The following is an 18015-nucleotide window of genomic DNA, read 5'->3' as shown; positions in this document are numbered from 1 at the left end:
GTTTAGCCTATGCACCTGAGAGATGTCACTGCAGGGGTGACAAATCAGCTCACAGCTCTGCATGCTCCCGTCGTACCTGCACTCTCTAACCTGGCTTCAGATCCGTTCACTCCAGCTCTCCACCAAAGATGCCCTTGAGGTCTCAGCTGGTGAATGGCTTGCTCATCCATCCAGCTGCTATCTAAGGGGGTCCATTGAATAACCAGATATCTGAAGCAGCTGTTGGATTATAATTTTAGGATCCATTATTCTCATTTCATCAGCCTGTCCTAAAGGTATGAGTTTGAGCAAAGAGAGAGAGAGAGAGAGAGAGAGAGAGAGAGAGAGAGAGAGAGAGAGAGAGAGAGAGAGAGAGGGGTAGGGTCCATAGCATAGCCAGGCCCAGAGCCCATGCCTGAAGGATGACCTAGCCTCTGAACAGTTAAGTACTGTTTTGACCTAGGCTACCTATCAGTCTGAACATGTGCATTCTATCTCTGAAGCCTCCAGGGCTCTTGTGTTGGTCTCTTCATGAAAATTAGACTCCTAGCTGGGCGGCAGTGGCACATACCTTTAATCCCAGCACTCGGGAGGCAGAGCTGGGCAGATCTCTGTGAGTTCGAGGCCAGCCTGGTCTACAGAGTGAGATCCAGGAAAGGCATCAAAAACTACACAGAGAAACCCTGTCTCAAAAAACCAAAAAAAAAAAATTAGACTCCAGAACTCTTCACTAGCAAGTAGTTGGCACTACAACCTCCCTTGACTCTCACTCACACCAAGGTCTGGTGTTTCACTTCTTACAAGAAAACATGTTGGCTACTGCTCCTCAAAGCCAAAGCTTCATACGTGTCCCTCCTGGGTGAGTCATCTTCCCAGTGACAAGACACAGGACTAAGGCGATTTAGAGAAGGAAGAGTTTACTTGGGCTTGTGATTCCATGATGACATAGTGAAGGCATGGAGGAAGGAACAGGACACAGAGGCAAGAAGCAGAGAGGTATCTCTAGAAACATCAAGCTCATCCCCAGTGACACACTTCCTTCTGCAAGGCCGTACCTCCTAATCCTTCAAAACATGGCCGTCATTTGGGAACCAAGCGTTTAAATGCCCAAGACTACTTTGAGGACATTTATCATTCAAACCACCACAGCTCCCCTCAAGCAACTGGGCCTCCTTGCCTCTACTTCTGTTTTGGATGTTCATCTGGAGGCTAAACACTGAGGCTCAGTATCTTCCTTACTCAGATTTGAAGTTTCTACCATGAATGACACTCTGAAGAGCTATGAAAAGGATGTGCCCTTTCAAATGCAACTATCTGATATTTTCATGTTGGCACATGTGTGCATGTACCTAAAAATGAGTTGGAACATGCACACTTGCAGGCATAGATATATATCCATGGGTTTGAAATCACATGTACACATCTCATACATACATACACACACTTGCAGTGTCTTTGAGCACCACCTTCCTTAGATTTTAATGATATTTGAATTTTTAGGCTATCTTAAGTCAATTACTAGAATGTGCTTTTTTTTCTGTTTGTGCTCTAACAATCCCCATCTTATTTTGTTCCTGTGAATAGTTTGTTGGGTATCTGCTGAATGCCTTGGGAGCCAAGGATATGGTACTAGTAAGACTCAGAAAGACCCCATCTTAAAAGAAGCTGTAGTGGTGTAATTGCATGAGCCGGCACCATAGCTTTAGGCCTTGCTAACTGCTGAAAGAGAAGTAGCTTAGGGATGGGGTACAATCTGTCAGTGGATATTTTGGCAAAGATGGTCAGAGAAGTCTCTCAGAGGCAATGAGATGAAAATGATAGGAGAGAAGGAGTGTAGAGAAGACCATGGTCCAAGCAGGGAGAAGAGTAAAGGTTGGAGGTAGAAATGAGTTTGGTGTTTGCTGAGTGAATCAGGAGATCCATCTGACCTATCAAACACAAGCAAACATCCAAATGCCCCCACAGGGATGTCAGTTTTGGAGCTGGCCAGCAGACCTAGCCTCTGAATGGCTCTTCTACACACACTGCAGTTCTGAGTGGAGCAGTGTTCTCATCCCTGTTCCTTCCTAGAAACCAGATCTCCCTGATGGGCAGTTGCAGCTCAGCTTCTTATAGGTTTCCCTAGTATTTTACTCTATTCTCAGTGATGGTCCCTCAGTGCATTCGTTACGGAAAGACTTCTTCTCAATGGCCCTATTCTTAGAATTCTAAGTACATGGCCTAGTTTGCTTTCTATTGTGATATTAAAAAAAAATGGCCGAAAGATGCTTGGATGAAAAAAAAAGTTTATTTGGCTTACACATCTCAATCTACTGAGGGAAGTCAGGCCAGGAATTCAAACAGGAGCAGAAGCAGGGACCACGGGGGAACACTGCTTACTTGCTTGCTCCCCATCATTGTTTAGCTGGCTTGCTTTCTTTCACCACCCAAGAGCATCTGCCTGGGGGTGATACTGCCCTCAATGCGCTGATCCCTCCTACACCAATCATTAATCCACAGACATGACTGCAGGCCAGTCTGATGAAGGCACTTCTACCATTCCCTCTTCTCAGGTGACTCTAGTTTGTGTCAAGTTGACAAAAGCTAACCAGCCCCTCCATGTTCTCGAGACAAAGGTTGAGTATCTACATTCCTGAGTCTCCTGCAGCCACCTCTCCTACTGTCCCTCTCTGTCCCTGCTTTCAGGGGGAGCCTCCTGTCCCTGAGGCTCTAACATTGCCAAGTGTTCTGCAAAGTACACATAGCCACCGCTGTTGCTCGGGCTATTGGCCATTCCTCTCACACTACATGTGTTTTCAGCAATGGCTGCATTTGCATTTTCTGAGGCCCAGTGAGCAGCTTTCTGCTTTTTTGGTTGATTTGCTGGGTCTAGGTTCTAGTTGTTGGGGAGCTGAAGGCTGTTTCAGGCTCTCAAGAAATGGTAAGTCTCAAGAAAGCCTTACCCCAGTGGACCAGTGTGTACAAGGCTACCTATGTCCCCATGAGTAACCAGGGGCAGCTTCCAGAGTCCTTTGTCACAGGAGACAAGCAAAAAAGCTCAATACAGTGACTTAAAGCTCACTGTGTGTCCAGTAGACCCTGTCAGAATGCATATATGGACCACTACTATTGACTGAATATCTTCAGTATAAAAAGATACTGAGTACTACCCTAAGTCATGTAAGCATTAATAAATTTACCTAATACCTCCCACTATTTCATTGGTTTATCTGAATAGATTATCATAAAAGAGGCTGCAGAAAAAAAGGGTCCTGAAAATACAACACAGATTTCTTGAAAGAAAATCCAAGAAAGAGGGCAAAACCCTCCTGTGCACATACCCATATGCATACATGCACACACATACATGTACACACACATATACACACATATAAAATATCATGAAGGTCTATGGAATTCCTGTAAGAGACAAGACTAGAGAATGCCATTTTTTAACGTAGTTCCATGTGGCTTCTGCCAATATCACATTCTAACGCATCCCAGATTCCCAACTAGAAAAAGGAAAGTATGATTTCAAGACATTTAACAGTTAAGCCTTTCTATGGCTTCCTACTGCTCTCAGGATAGAAGCTGGTAAGAAACTGAAGAATCAACCCATCTTCCCTGCCAGCCCTCCCCACCCTGCTCTCCAGTCTCTAACTCCTGGCCTTCTGCAACCCTGAGTTAGAATAAAACTGTTTCACATCAGCCTAACTCAGTTCCTCTTGTGGGTGGGTCTAGGAACACCATCTTGTTTGCTGTGATTTTGCCATCCAGACTTCTCAGACTGCTTCATAAACTGAGCAAGTGCAAGCCCCTAGCCTAGGCTCCCACTTCAATCAGTTGTCACTGTGTGCTTCCCCAGACGGCCTCTTGAAAGGGGTAGATCTGTCCTAGAGCCTCATGTACCTGCCCAGTATTTCCACCGGGTAATCCAGTACTCCAGCTCATGAGCTCTCCGCTGCCTAGAGGCCAGGGAAGACTTTCTGATCCCACTGGATATAAATAAACTACTTTACTGCTAAAGACTCATGAGCTGTGACCAACTCAAAGTCTTACCTCATACCTCAGTGTGTTTTTTAAAGTCTATAGCAAGTAGGAAGATCGCAGTATCAGTGTACCCTTAAAAATGCATGAAGGCTCCAAAGCACAAGCCAAGAACGGTAACTGAGCCCAAACACTGGGCCCACTGATATTAATGCCACATCATTTATTTAGAGTTTTTCCTGGTTGCTGTTTTGGGAGTGAAGATTCATTTACAGAGAGATTGGTTTACAAGTTTTTTATTACCATGGTGTGACATTAATATTAAACTAAAAACGTGTTAGATCCCATCTGCCTGAGGTGAGGGCAGACTCCACAGTCGCCTTCCCTCATAAGCTCCTGGACTGTAATGTCGCAAGGCTCATCTCCATGGTAGTTACTGAAACTGTTAGAACTCGAGGTCTGAGTGTCCTTTGCATCTTACTTCTGCATCAATATCCAGCTGCATCCAAGCACAGACAGTTAGAAATTGATGAAAGATTCTTTTTATGTCTCCGAAGAGGCGATTCGAGCTCCTGAGAACTGTGGTACACTTACTTTTCCATGAATTTGGGACAGCATTTACGCAGTTTCCCAGTTCCTGGATAACAAGGTGTTACAGAGGAGAAAGAAAAGAGAGCTTCATTGTGCAGTATATCCAGGGATGCTCAGCTCTTAGAGTACATGGGTTTATTTCTTTCCTAGGACACACTAACCCTAATTTCCAATGCAGATATACTTTACCTGTGTTATAGGTGAGACAGCTTAACACATATGAAAGGCTCTCTCGGGCTGAAAATTCCAAGTGTGCCTCCCATGTTTGACTATGGTACTTTAGGGGATCCCAGAACTCTTTGGAAGCAAAGGAGGGATTTCAACATGAATTCAACAACCATTTCACCAGGCTCAGTGGGAGAAACACCTGGGTTTTGTCTCTGGCCACTGTATGACCAACCATCTTCCTGTGGTCTTCCATGAAGGTTAAGCTCCCACGGTCTGGTACATTGGAAGGGATAGCGCCCAACGCAGGTTGAGTTCAGTAAGTCCCATGTAGAATTTGGAAGGAGAGAAGGGCCTGCTTAGTTTTGTGAACCTTCACCATCCATAATGAGGGCTCTCAACAACAGTGACATCAATACTTGGGGCAAGGTGGTTATCTTAAGGCAGGTGCTGGGGGGCAGGTCCTGATTACCCCCTGACCACTGACTCATCAATGCTAGTAGCATACCTCCCTGCCCCTCACATAATGACACTGTCACATGTCTCCAGGGATGAGGTCAACCTCAGTGAAGCTTCACTGACCTGGACCAGATGCTCTGCTTGTGCGGTATGTGACAAATGGTCACGGGGCGGGGGGACAGGGACTGAGATGTGTGGACTGCCTCCCACTGCAGGGTTTCTGTAGCCATTCTGATGAACGTTGCCTTTCCTTTCCCAGGACTGAAATACACTCAGACTTTGTGCATGAGTCTGAATACACTGAGAGAGCTCAGGAAGTTTTTAGCTAAAAGGAGGCAACATTTGCATAGAGCTGTTTTCACACCATCAGGACAGACAGCCTGACCGCCCCCTTCCTTCATGGAAGATGACAGGCTCTGAGCCTCCAGTGCTGATGGATGAGAGGGAAGAATCCTGCCTCATAAGGGCCAGGGGGCAGTTATTACATCTGTGTGCTTGCCAGTTAGGAGAAGCAGTGAAATCGATGCTAGCTTACTTAATCTGGACTTTCAGAGACATTACTGTCACTGAAGGTCCCCAGATGGCCGTGGCAGAGGATGAGGAATGAAGCATTATATCAGAAAATAACACATAACACTGAGTTAATAGCTAAATTGCCCTCCTCCCTTGAGACGTGAGTCAAATCCGAGGCCTGGACTCCTCCCGGTAGGGCAGTGGTGGGTGCAGTTTGCCATCTGTAGCAAGACCCAAGGGGGAAATGTGAGAAAGGGCACCTAGGATGAGTGTGTATTGTTCTGGTGGTTCGCACACATCTTAGAAGCTGAGAAGGGGCTGTTCCATGACCGTAATACACGGGTCCTCCCATCACACCCTCCTCTCTAATGTCCTATAGGTTAGAACAGGCTTCTTTCTCCTCTACCTGTGATCCCACCTTTAACTTTCATCTCTTTGTGGCTGTTTCCTGTTCTTGTCTCTGTTTCCACCTTCCTGTGTGCATCGGTCTCTCTGGTCTCTGCTTCTTCATCCCTGTGGCTGTCGCTCATCCACGCCCCCATCAACTCACCCTGTCCCCACCCAGCTCAGCCTCACATACCACCCTGTGCTCAGCATCTTGGTCTCAGCTCTGGCCTCCTCAGTGCCATTTCCTCAAAGCACCTCACTGTCCTAGTGTCCTGCCAAACTGCTTCTGACACAGGGGTGTGGACCCCAAGAGCAGAGTGCAGAGGGGCTGGATGGCTAGACAAATGTGTGCTTCAAAGTTGCCTAAGTCAAAAGCCCAGCTGGGACTCTGATAAGCCCCTGTCATCCAGTTTGTGTTCCTGCTTGGCCTGGGAAAGAGGTGCTAACTGGATTGAGGTAACTTGGGGGGAAGCTGGACATGCAGACAGTGGGGTGAGCAGAGACAAAGGGGTGGAAGATAGGGAAGATAATCCAAGTCAAATGTTCGTCTTTACCTAGGCATGGGTGTTTTCCCACTTTCCTAACGGTGTGCTCTCTCCTTCTCCCCCTTCTCCACTCTCTCTTACACACACACACACACACACACACACACACACACACACACACACACACACACACACACTACACTTGTTGGCTGTCTGTGCTCTGAGTGCTACCTTGCACTCAGCTCTCTCCTTAGCCCTCTCCTACCCTTGACCCCTGAGTTTTACCCTTCTGTATGGCTTTGACTTCATGAATGAAAGCTTTATCCAAGGAAAACAAAACAGAAAGAGGGAGAAAGAGGAGGCAGAAGAGAATGAAGGGGGAAGAGAAGAGTGAGAAATGAAGTGGAAAAAAGGAGGGTGAGGACATGATGGAGGGGGGGATGGAGCAAAGGAGGAAGGGAGGGAAGGCTAGGCCAGTGGGGGGGCCAAGAGAAGGAAAGAAGGTAATGACCCCCGCAAATGGCTGTGGCACCCCCAAAGCCACACTGCAGACTGCAGCCAGGCTCTCTGCAGTATGAGGACTGACTGGGTTCTGACTCTGAACGCCTGCGCAGCACCAGATCCCACAGGCAGGATGCTCAGGGTGTGTGCTCCTGTCAGAGGTTAGCACCATGCTATATAAACCAGTATACTCAGTCTGGAGTTCAGAGTGAAGGGGCTCTTGAATTGCTGAGCGCTGGTGCTTTCAAGTGTGTAGGGAACTCAGAGGCTCCTGGCTGGCCAGAGTTGGGGGAAAGTTCCCCTCTGGAGTTGGAGGCCTTCAAAGAGGATGGTGTTTCCCACTGGGGTCCAGGACCTGCAGGAAGCCAAGTCCAGTGAGCCCTCCCTGCCAAGCTCTGGGCTGTCTTCCCAGCCAGATCGACAGGGCCTGCTTCTGCAGGAGTAGGAGAGCAGGCACAGGTCTGTGGCTCAGGCTTGGTGGGGAAGAAATGGGGGACGACAGGAGTGGCACCAGCAGCCTTTCGGCAGAGCTCCCAGCATTAGCAAGGACTTTCTGTAGCTCCTTCAACTCTTTTCCTCTTCCCTTGGCTGGTGGAGGCAGAAATGACCAATGGGAAAGGAGGGGTGTGACTGCTGGTGGGGAGACCCTAAGCCCATCACGGACAAGAAGAAAAGGTATCGGTTTCCCGAGGCTTGCTGCGACAGGTCACCACAAACCTGGGAGCTTAAAACAGATTTATTCTCTCACAGTTCTAGAGACCAGAAGTTCAAAGTCAAGACACCAGCTGACAAATGTTCCTCTGAGGGCTCTAGGTAAGAGCACACTCCTGGGCAACCCCAGCTCTGCTGGCTCCAGGTTACCCTGGGCTTGTGGCCCCACCACTCTAGCTCTACTTCCATCCTCTCATGGCTCTCCCCCCATGTGCCTCCCATGTCCCTCTGCCTGGCTCTTATAGAGACATATGTCACTGGATTTAAAGTCCATATTAAATCCAAATGGTCATTTCTCAGGTCACTTAACTTCATCCCATCTGCAAAGGCCACTTCTCTGGGTGAAGCCACACTCAGAATTCTGGACCTGGGTCCATGGGGACCACTAATCAGCACCCCCTCTCATTCTTCTGATAGGCCTCCACCTCTAAAGTCCTGTCCTATGGTAAAACCTGCATGTGAGCTATTTACTTAATGGAGTCACCGCCACAGCCTTCCACACGGGATACAAGTATTCCCATCTTGGGGACGAATGAGGCAACAAATCTGTATTAGTCATGCTTGGAATGTCTTCCCAACCTCCAGGATGCCCTGCTGGAGTCAAGAATGAGTGTCTCCCATATGAAACAGACAGATGGTGGAGGCAGGCAAGCATGTCTGGGGTCACCTCTACCCCAAACTCTCTTCTCTTCCTAGAGCTGTCATGTCAGTAGTGGCCTTGATTTGTGAGGCGTCTGAGGAACCTAGGATCTAAACAGACTTCCCAACAATCCCATCTCCCAGCCGGTATTTAAACTCTAGTGTGGGCTTAGATTTCACTGGGCATAATGTGCTCACAGTTGACACAGCTCAGCGCTGACCACCCAGGTGCTGCCTTCCCCATAAGCACATGCATTATGAAGCATGTTCATTGGATGCATTCACACAGCCCAAAGAGCTGCTCTGTGCACTGATTGGAAAGCACACTCTATCATATATATGTATTACCCATACGTATATATGCGCCAAGGAGAGCTGCTCTTTAACTCTTTAAGCAACCATCTAACTTCATAAAGCTTTGCCTGTTTTAACTCTGGTTCTTTACAAGATATTCAGTGTCCTGAGCTGCTTGGCAGACCTGCAAGGGGACCTAGCTGTGAAGATCTTTCTAGTTTCATTATGAAAGATAGCACTTCTAACCAAGCTTTTGTTTAAGCTATCGAACACTCTTGGTCACAACACCAAAAGTGAGAAGTCTGATGGGCATAAATCTTGGGTACCTTGTTTTTCTTTAAATATTTATTGATGTATTCATTGTGTGTGCATATGTGTGGAAGTCAGGAGACAATCTGTGGAAGTCTTTTCTTTCCTTCTACCACGCGGGTCCTGGGAATCAAACTCAGGCCTCCAGGCAAGGTGGTGAGTGCCTTTACACACTGAACCATCTTGCCAGCACGGGACACTGTGCTCATTGTCTTGATCTGTACAATCCTAGACCAGAGAAATCTGCAGTCTGGTTGGGACTGAAATACTACAGGCTTTGGGGGATCATTACTCTCTGGGAATCTGATGGAGACCAAAATGGGGTAAAACCTGAGGCCTGAGCATGTCATAGCACATTACAAATACACCAGGCATGCAGGATGGAGTCAGATATCAGATGTAGTCACAGATCTTCTTAACCTGACCCCCTAAATAGCCCTGGAGTAAATGTGATCCACCTGTTCTCACACATTGGGACAAAAGGATAAAAATAATGACACAATTGAATAAAAGAGTAAATCAGTCTAGTTTGCTTATTGAACTCTTAGGAATACTCACTTTTAAGGAATTGAAATATATAAAATTTCACACGTTTCAAAATTGGTCAGGTAGCATGTATTGATTCATATAGCAAGTGTCCCTCACACTGAAAAATAATGTTCCATCTTTCTTGTCTTGCCTGTGGTTGTGTGCGTGGTGTGTTTCCACTCTCCACCTTATTCATTAAGGCAGAGCCTTTCACTTGACCCCAGAACTTGCCAACATGCTTAGTCCTGCCAGCCAGCCTGCTCCAAAGAGCCTCTGTCTCCATCATCAGAGCTCTGGAATTACAGGCAAGCAGTCACACCCACCCAGAATTGATCTGGGTTCTGAGGATCAAAACTCCAGGCTTCATGGTTGCATGACAAACACTTTCTCTACTGGGCCATTTCCTTAGCCCTCTAAATGGCATCTCTATTAATCTTTTGTGTTTGCTTCTGCATAGATTAGTCCCTTGATAGAGAAAGCTGAAGAATATGTCCATTACCATAATAAAGCATTTTCAAGACCATAAGGTTTCATTTTAAAAAATTAAATCCTTGTATTTTTTTTTCAGGAGCAAATCTAATCTTCATGTACATTTCACATTAGTCTCTGCAGATGTGACATCTGACTTCAACAAGTACCCCACACCCTGTTCAGAGTGATAGCAGAGTGTGTCATTTGCTCTACCAGAGGGTCATGGTCAATTAATTGTTTATGACTGGACTTCCATGTGAAGCCAGCATTGAACTAGAGTGTGCTGAATTTCCTGAGCGTGGCCAGGGCATCTGGATGATAACACACTGTGGTTCTTAATGAAACCATGTAATTCCTCATTAGTCCTTAATGTGGAGAGAGCCCGAGGAAGCCAGTGAACAAATGTAGGTGAATCTTCACACCACCAATACCAAGAAGCATGCCGGTGTGACACACAAGGAAATCACTTGACAAATTTCCAAAGAATAAGGTCATCCTTCTTCCTATTCTGAGGAAAAATCCTACGAAAGTAGTACCATTTTGAAAACAGGGGATGGTCCTTTAAGATGCTCTTGAGGTGCTTGCCTTGAGTTTATTTCTTTCTAGAAGCCTTAAGTCATAGACTATGTTCCTCAGTGTCCTGCTGACTAGTCAGTGGGGAAAGCAGAGAACTTTCTGGGATGCCAAGTTTACTCCTGCTACAGACAATCTGGATCGGTGACGGTGAACTTACAGAATAATAAGGAGTTCCAGGAATGTTTTGAAACAAAATAAACAGAGATTTTCAGCCATCTTAGTCAGAACTGGGGGTGGGGATGGGAGTTGTGCTGAGATGTTATGGGAGAGGCCCAATCCTTCCAGACTCAACGCGTCTGAAATCAACCCATCCTCTAGCTTGCCATCTTTTCCCAATGTATCATTTCAGAATTGGTGCTTTGTGTTTGTTTGATTCTGTTAATAGAACAAATACCAAAGGCGGGTTAAATTTATGAAGAAACTGCATTGCTTCAACTCAGTGTTGAAGAACAAAGCTGCGAAAAGCATAGTGCTGGCTCAGGAGAGGGCCGTGGAGGATGCTGGGAACGTGATGAGGAGGTCACCTCTTAGACCAGGAAGCCAGTTAGAGACTGAGACCCCCACATCTCTTTCAAGGCCCACCCCCAGTTGTCCTGAGGCCCTCTGCTAGACCACACCTCTTAAAGACCCCACCACCACAGTGAGGCCCAAGCCTCCAATGTCTGAACACATTAAACCATAGTACAGTCCACTGTCGACCCTGTCTCCTGAGCGTAAAACCTCGAGGGATTCACAGTGGACTCGGCCTTCGCTTTTGCCGTTGCCACTACACATCTGAAACCATTTCTCACAGGTGTCCTTCATATCTCAATTTCATTCTCTTACGTTCCATAGCTGCCCCCACCCCAAGATCAGGGCACCATCAGGTCCCTCTCATCTGCACATCCCCCTACCCATCCTCTCAGCTGGAGAACTGTACACTGCCACCATACTCTCTGGCCTGAGCTGCTCACCTGGTATGTGTGCCAAGACAGTTCCTGAGGCTTCAAGATAGACAGGAACAGCCCCCAGGGGTCATCTTAGCCTGATGCACAAACAGCCCTAGCCTATGTGGGTCTTTAAGTGAAAAAAAATAATAAGATGCATAGATAGGCTAGAGAGTGATTGGTGTGTCTTCCAGGATAGCAGAGACTAAGTACCAGACTGAGTCCAGCTCAAGCTACCAGGTGTGCTAACTCTTTGCAGGGGGTGGTGGGATGGATTAATGACTCTAGCCAGGGTCATGGAGATGGGGATGGAAACAAGTCAAAAGATATTCAAACAAAGTAACCAGAAGAGGAAAGTGCCCAAAAAATAGAGTGGCTTTAATGTCTGGAAGAATGCTGACAGTGTTAAGCAGTACTGGGCACCCTGGAGAAGGGGATGTTTAGGGTCTGAGTGGGCATGAGGCCTGGCCTTTCTGACCTGGATTTGTAGGCTGTGGCATTTCAAATTCAGAGTGGATATCTATAGACAAATGTTAACAAAGCTTCTGAAGTTCATGCCTGGGACTCAGGAGAGAACAGGATAGAAAGGATAATTATTGATAAAACACATAAAAAAAGACGACACAAGCAGCTGGACCTCCCAAGCCAGGCTGAGGATGGGCCCTTTGGTAACGTTCTGAAGTTCTGTATTGTGAGGTGAAGAAGCGGATGCAGGAGAGTGAAGAATGGTGGCCAGAGATGCAGAGGTAGCTGGGAGGCCGCAGAGCTGAGGCAGAGGAAGAATGATAACCTCAGATGCTGCCAGTGTTGGAGCCGTTGAGGACCAGGAAGATGCCAGAGAACCTGGCATCTGAAGGCTGGGGTGACCTCAGGGATGATGCTTCTGTCCTTGGAAGCTGCAGATGTCCTGTCAGGTCAAAGTGGACAAGAAATGGGTGGCAAGGCCGATGAGACAGAAAAGGATTTGCTAGGAAACTCTCATGGGGAATTGAGAAAGAATGGGGAGGCAGGGAAGGTGCAGGGACCGTGATGCAGACCTGAGACCTAGAGGAGCAGAAGGTAGGAAAAAGTGTAGATTTCAGTGCTGTCCTCAGAAGGCCATAGCCAGGTAGCAGGACATCATGGAGGAGGAGGTAACTGGGAAGAAAAAGCCACCAGAGGGGCCTTCCCTGTTACAACGGGAGGATCCCAGAGGAAAGGAGGCTTCCACCAGTGGGAGCGTGGTGGAGGCTAGCATCAGGCACCGCTTTCCCCCAAAGCCAGCACTCTTGAAGGAGAGGGGAAGGTGTGCTGTCATGGCATCATAGAAGCCAAAGGAAGTAGAGTCACACTATGGTCTAAGCTGTTGTGATCTCCACCCCAGCATGGCCAAGACAGAGGAGAGTAAGGAGAAGGCCAGGATGGTGAGAAGAAGGCTAGACCCTGCTGCCTTTGCCTCACTCCATCATAAACAGCTGTCCAAGGCCACATAGTTCTGTAAATTGTCAAGAGTAGAGAGAGTTGTCCCTTTCCTCAGTATACCTGGCTCCGTCCTCCAGCCCCAGGCACCCCACACTTCCAATGACGTGGGTCTTGCTCTCACAGTTCATATCCAGCAGACATGTTGCCTCCCACATACATTGATCTTCTGGTAAGGGTGTCTGGACTTGTTAGCTCCATGTCTCAGGCTGGAGTTAATGTTCTGTGGCCCATGGGAGAGAAGTGTGAAAACCATTCCACTTGCCTCTCTGGAGTCCACTCCAATGAGCTATCTTAAGAAATGTCACCCGACACAGTGAGAACTCTTCCTCTAGAGCAAAGTTCCCACTGTGGGTTGCCAAGGTGTTCTGCCCAGTTAAGCAAACCAACTAACTCTCTGTGTTTGTCCCCAGGTGACCTCATACACCTGCCTCCATACCTTCGAATGGACTTCTTGTTAAACAGAGGGGCACCAGGCACCAGCAGGGACCTGAGTTTAGGACAAGCGTGCTTGGAACCCCAGAAAAGTCGGACCCTGAAGCGCCCCACCGTCCTTGAGCCCACCCCTATGGAGGCTTCCTCCTCCACCTCTTCCACAAGAGAAGGACAGCAGTCGTGGCAACAAGGGGCCGTGGCCACCTTACCTCAGCGAGAGGGTGCAGAGCTGGGACAGGCAGCTAAAATGAGCAGCTCCCAGGAGTCACTGCTGGACTCTCGGGGCCATTTAAAAGGAAACAATCCCTACGCTAAATCTTACACCCTGGTATAACACATGGCGTGGCTGGACAGCGGTTGTAAATACAATTTAAACGATCCAATCAAAGCTACCTTTTTTTTACGGAATTCCAATATTTATAATTAAAGAAAATTGCCAAAATATATTAAAAAAAAAGAAAGAAAGAAAATACTGAAACCACAGACAGTGCAAAGACTTCTCTGCTTTTCTTCCGTCTGAGTGTGGGCTCCATCTGCCTGGGCATCTGATTTTTGGGGAAAGAAGTCCAATTTTATGATTTTCACAGGCTATAGCGTTTTTACTGATTTTCTACAAAGTGCATGGGGACTCGTCAAACCTTCTGAACAGAAGTTCTAGCACACAAGAGTCAAGAAAGGAAATGGGGGGGAAATTAACCTATTTGTGAGTTGAAGAGGGACGTTGCTGTGGGGGCAGGGGGCAGCCTCCGTCACCTTCACACACCTTTCCTTCCCACTAGGAACCAGGTCCTCGGTTTGATTTTCTGTTGTTAATTAGGATGAGTGCTGTCAGTGAGGGGGTGGGGGGAACCCATTCTGTTTTCTTTTTTGTTTACTTTTTAATTTGATAAGACACTCTTTGCATTTTGTCTAAGCGAAATAAAAGAGAAAAGGTGGTCTGCCTTTATTTGCATGTCTACTGATACCTCCTGTCCATTGCTCGGGCCTCCGTCCTGCTCACATCGGCGTTTGTGAACAAAATGACTGGACCCAGTGCCCAATCTAGGAAAACAGATGCTAAGCTCTGAACAGAAGACACAGCGTCAACTCTGCGGCTGGAAAAACCAAACAAAAGGCAGCCTGGTCTCCATCCAGTATTCTAAGCCCCTCACAGGACTCAGGTCCTTGTCCACTGCAGGACCTGCTGTCAAACTCATCAGGGTCAGCAGACCTTTTCCAAATCCAGCGCACTGCTCTTTGTCAATAAAGTTTTATTGGAAGAAGTCCAAAGGCCCTGCGCTCCATTTGCATTATCTGTGGTTGCTTTCGTGCTGTGATGTCAAGTTCAGTAACAGTATGGCACACAAAGCCTGGAGTATTCTCTGGCTCTTCACAAGAGATGCTTGCTCACCCTTTAAGTTCTTTGTTTTACCCATGACTTATGTGAGAAAAGAAGTGATGATGTGTCCCACTTCCCTTTCCTGCCCTGTCTTCACTGTGATTGACAGATTCACAGCAGACCATCTTCAGAAGTGTCATCTCTAGTCCTCTCCCTGGTACCCAGAGGAAAAACCAGTCCATATACAGTGTTCCTCCAAATTCTGTTTTTCTTTTCCTTTCTCTCTGTCTAAATGCCTTATCATAGGGCTTACCCAAACAGAGAGCCTACTCACAAATGGGAGGGACCATATCCCACATCCCTTGACTCTTACACAGTGTGCCTTAGAAAGAGCCTGCCATTCTCCGAGGCAGCAGAACCCCATTCCAGATGCCTCCCCAAACAGGCGAGGAGAACCAGTTCTTCACATTAGAGTTTTGGCATTGACTAGAAAAACTGACCCCATGTCCACAGCTCCCTACTTCCCAGTAATGCCATACACAAGTACCTCTTTAGACCTCCTTTATGTGCCCCCATGGAATCCATCAGCAAAAACTGGTGTGGTAATTACTATCTGGAACTTGATTACAACACTCCCTTTCCACCTTCCTCCCTTCTTTTTCATCCTTCCCTCCCTTCCATCTATCTTCTAGGCAGATTTTGTGCCTCCTGAGCTTCAGACACACAGAGCACAGTCAGAGCAGGTACAAGACTCCATCACAGCCATGCCACAGCTCTGACATGAGGGGCTCTGTGAATGTGAGGTATATGCTACTTGCCATGGTTTCAGAGCACAATTTATTCTTGATATCCTCATGGATTCGGAAGGATCAAGATGCTGCTTTCTAGAGAAAGAAAGACAGACCCTAGCATCCATAAGTCTAAAAGTTGTAGAGTTCCCACCCTTGGAAGTGTATTAAGTTTTTTTCTCCCAAGATGTACAAAAATAAAAGATTTGACATGTCTGCCTCTGCAATGGATTGCTTGCAGGATTCCTGCCTTGGAAACACTTGTTAAAATGAATTCCACATGCAAGCACTGTATCAAAAACTCCCCTCTGCCTCAAATAGGGGCCCAATACTGTCTCCAAAGGGGTGTAGAGCTGTGAATTAAAAGACCATTATGACAGCAATAACAGTGAGTTTTCCTCTGTATCCTCCTGTCTCTCTCTGGTTTGTTTGGGGGAGGTCACTGGATTATCCATGTCCTCACATGGGTCTATGGGAACTTAACCGGAGTTCCATTCTAGAAAGTTTTATTTTCAGTTGCTAAGGAATATGACCCAGGGATTACTCCCAACTCTCAGACCGACACAATCCTTTCTTAGAATGGTCAACTCAGATCAATTCTTTAGCCTCTGCCTGACAGCCGTTGGGTAAATGGGGAAGAGCTATTGGTTCAATGGACTGGGTTCCCTTTAATCCATCCAAATGATGGAAAAGTAAAGTAAAGTAAAGAAAAGTAAAGTAAAGTAAGCAAGTGGAGGTATTTGTGAGCCACACAGCATTCTTCACTTCTACCATCTCCTGGGACCCTGGTGCTTCTGTTTAGTTCACATGTCTATGTGATGCTTTTTTTTTTTTAACACATACATCCACAAGGCTAAGAGGATAGAAAATCTGAACAGTGAGATAGCTTGAAGATGCTCATGGGCTAGACCAGTTAAGTCCTGAGCCCATCCTCTCGGCACCCCTGTGGCAGGGACCCCTGTACTATCCTAAGACAGAGAAAACAGATCACTGCTTAGACGGCTCTTAAAACAAGCAAACAATTTCTCTTTCTGACCTGGTGCCATGATGTATGAACGACTTGATTCCTTTTTTAAAACAACCAGGACATTCCAGAAAGATGCTATGAATCCAATTCCAGCAATGATGCATATCACCCTGGGATTAGGAAGCCAAGGACTAGTTTGTTATAGTCCAGCTTTAGATGTAGAAAAGTCTAAAGGAACTTAACAGTGTGTCCATGTTGTAAAGTCTTAGTTTAACCTTCTAAAGAATATGACCCAGAGATGACCTCAGCTCTTAGATAAACACAAATACTCAGGGCTTTGAAGACCCACATAGCTTCTCTTTTCAATCATTGGTCCAAAATGACCATCAAAACAGGTGAGACGAGACAAAAGGAAAGACTTTCCTTGTTTTTCTCATGCATCAAGTAATTGCAACCTTCAACAAGGGCTTTAAACCAAGAAGGAATACAAAAGACTACATTCATCCAAATTCTGAAGGAGAAGCCATGAGATCACCAAGCCCTAGTAAGGCAGGACCACTTCAGGGTCAGATGGTAGCTATAGCGAGGATTCCACTGACTGAAGACAGGGTAGGTCTCAGCTAATGGGATCATCCCAGAGTCATCAAGCAATATCGAGGGAATATGTGCTGGGATGCAATTCTCAGTGTCCCACCTGACAGGCACCCTACAGACAGGAATGTCTTCTCTGTCGGGGTGTTGATGAAACTTTTTGTTCAAGAAGTAGGCATAGAAAATGACAGATTCAGTGTATTCTGATGAATGAAGGTAGGCTTTCTTGTAAATAATGAAAACAACTTCTCCTTCTGAGGTAAAGGCCTGGCAGGATAGCCAGATGCCCTTTTCAGACTTTGGAACTACCCAGACAGTAAACAGAGGAAGTCTAAGTTCACACCATCACTGGTCCCCAAGACCCAGGAGGTCAGGGAACATCCCTCCCCACTTCCAAAGTCAGTCCCATCTTACCTCCTCAATGAAACCCATATGGGTCCCTGTATCTCACCACAGTCACCTGTCCCAGTACATCTACACTGGCTCTTTATCCACATGCTTATTATCTTCTGACTTACTATATAATTTACTCCTTAAATAATATTTTCAGTTTTCCTACCTAAGAGTGTCCACTCCATCAGGAAAGAAGTCTGTCTTACTTGCATGTGTCCTCAGTTCCCAGAATAGAGCATAGTAAGCACCCTACATTCAGAGTCTCAGCTATGGCATGAGCTCTCTGCCCATAAACCATCCCATGGACTGCTTGGCTTACTAACTGGCAGTGAGCAGCCCCAGCTCCCTTCCTGCACCCTGTAGAGGCAAGCTGCAGCTTAGACCTGCAAGGGATCCGTCCTTAGGTGTTTTGACTTTGGTGGGAATGTTAGTCAGGTTCTTTGTTTTTACTGTTGCTCTTGTTCCCTTTCTCTTCTCAACCTCTCACTTTCAGACAAAGCAAATTATAAAACTTGGAAAAGGTGCCTTTGAGCACCTGACAGGGTGCTTGCCTCATCTCCCCAAA

The 18015-nt window shown here is 46.7% G+C and overlaps 1 protein-coding gene across 2 annotated transcripts in view; it reads left to right on the top strand.

Moving 5' to 3' along the window:
- Dscam (DS cell adhesion molecule) overlaps positions 1-14339 on the top strand; it is a 611935-nt gene extending 597596 nt beyond the window's left edge. For both annotated transcript variants that reach the window (XM_052741323.1, XM_052741322.1), the window contains 2 exons: positions 7797-7859; positions 13372-14339. In XM_052741323.1, coding sequence (XP_052597283.1) covers positions 7797-7859; positions 13372-13727 — 419 coding nt within the window. In that variant the 3' untranslated portion in view covers positions 13728-14339. The remainder of the gene's footprint in view (positions 1-7796; positions 7860-13371) is intronic.
- Positions 14340-18015: the final 3676 nt, after the last annotated feature.

The sequence above is a fragment of the Peromyscus californicus genome, unplaced genomic scaffold (assembly GCF_007827085.1).
Source record: "Peromyscus californicus insignis strain IS unplaced genomic scaffold, ASM782708v3 Scaffold_16__1_contigs__length_79575227, whole genome shotgun sequence".
NCBI classification, from domain to species: domain Eukaryota; kingdom Metazoa; phylum Chordata; class Mammalia; order Rodentia; family Cricetidae; genus Peromyscus; species Peromyscus californicus.
This window is presented reverse-complemented; position numbering and strand designations above follow the sequence as displayed.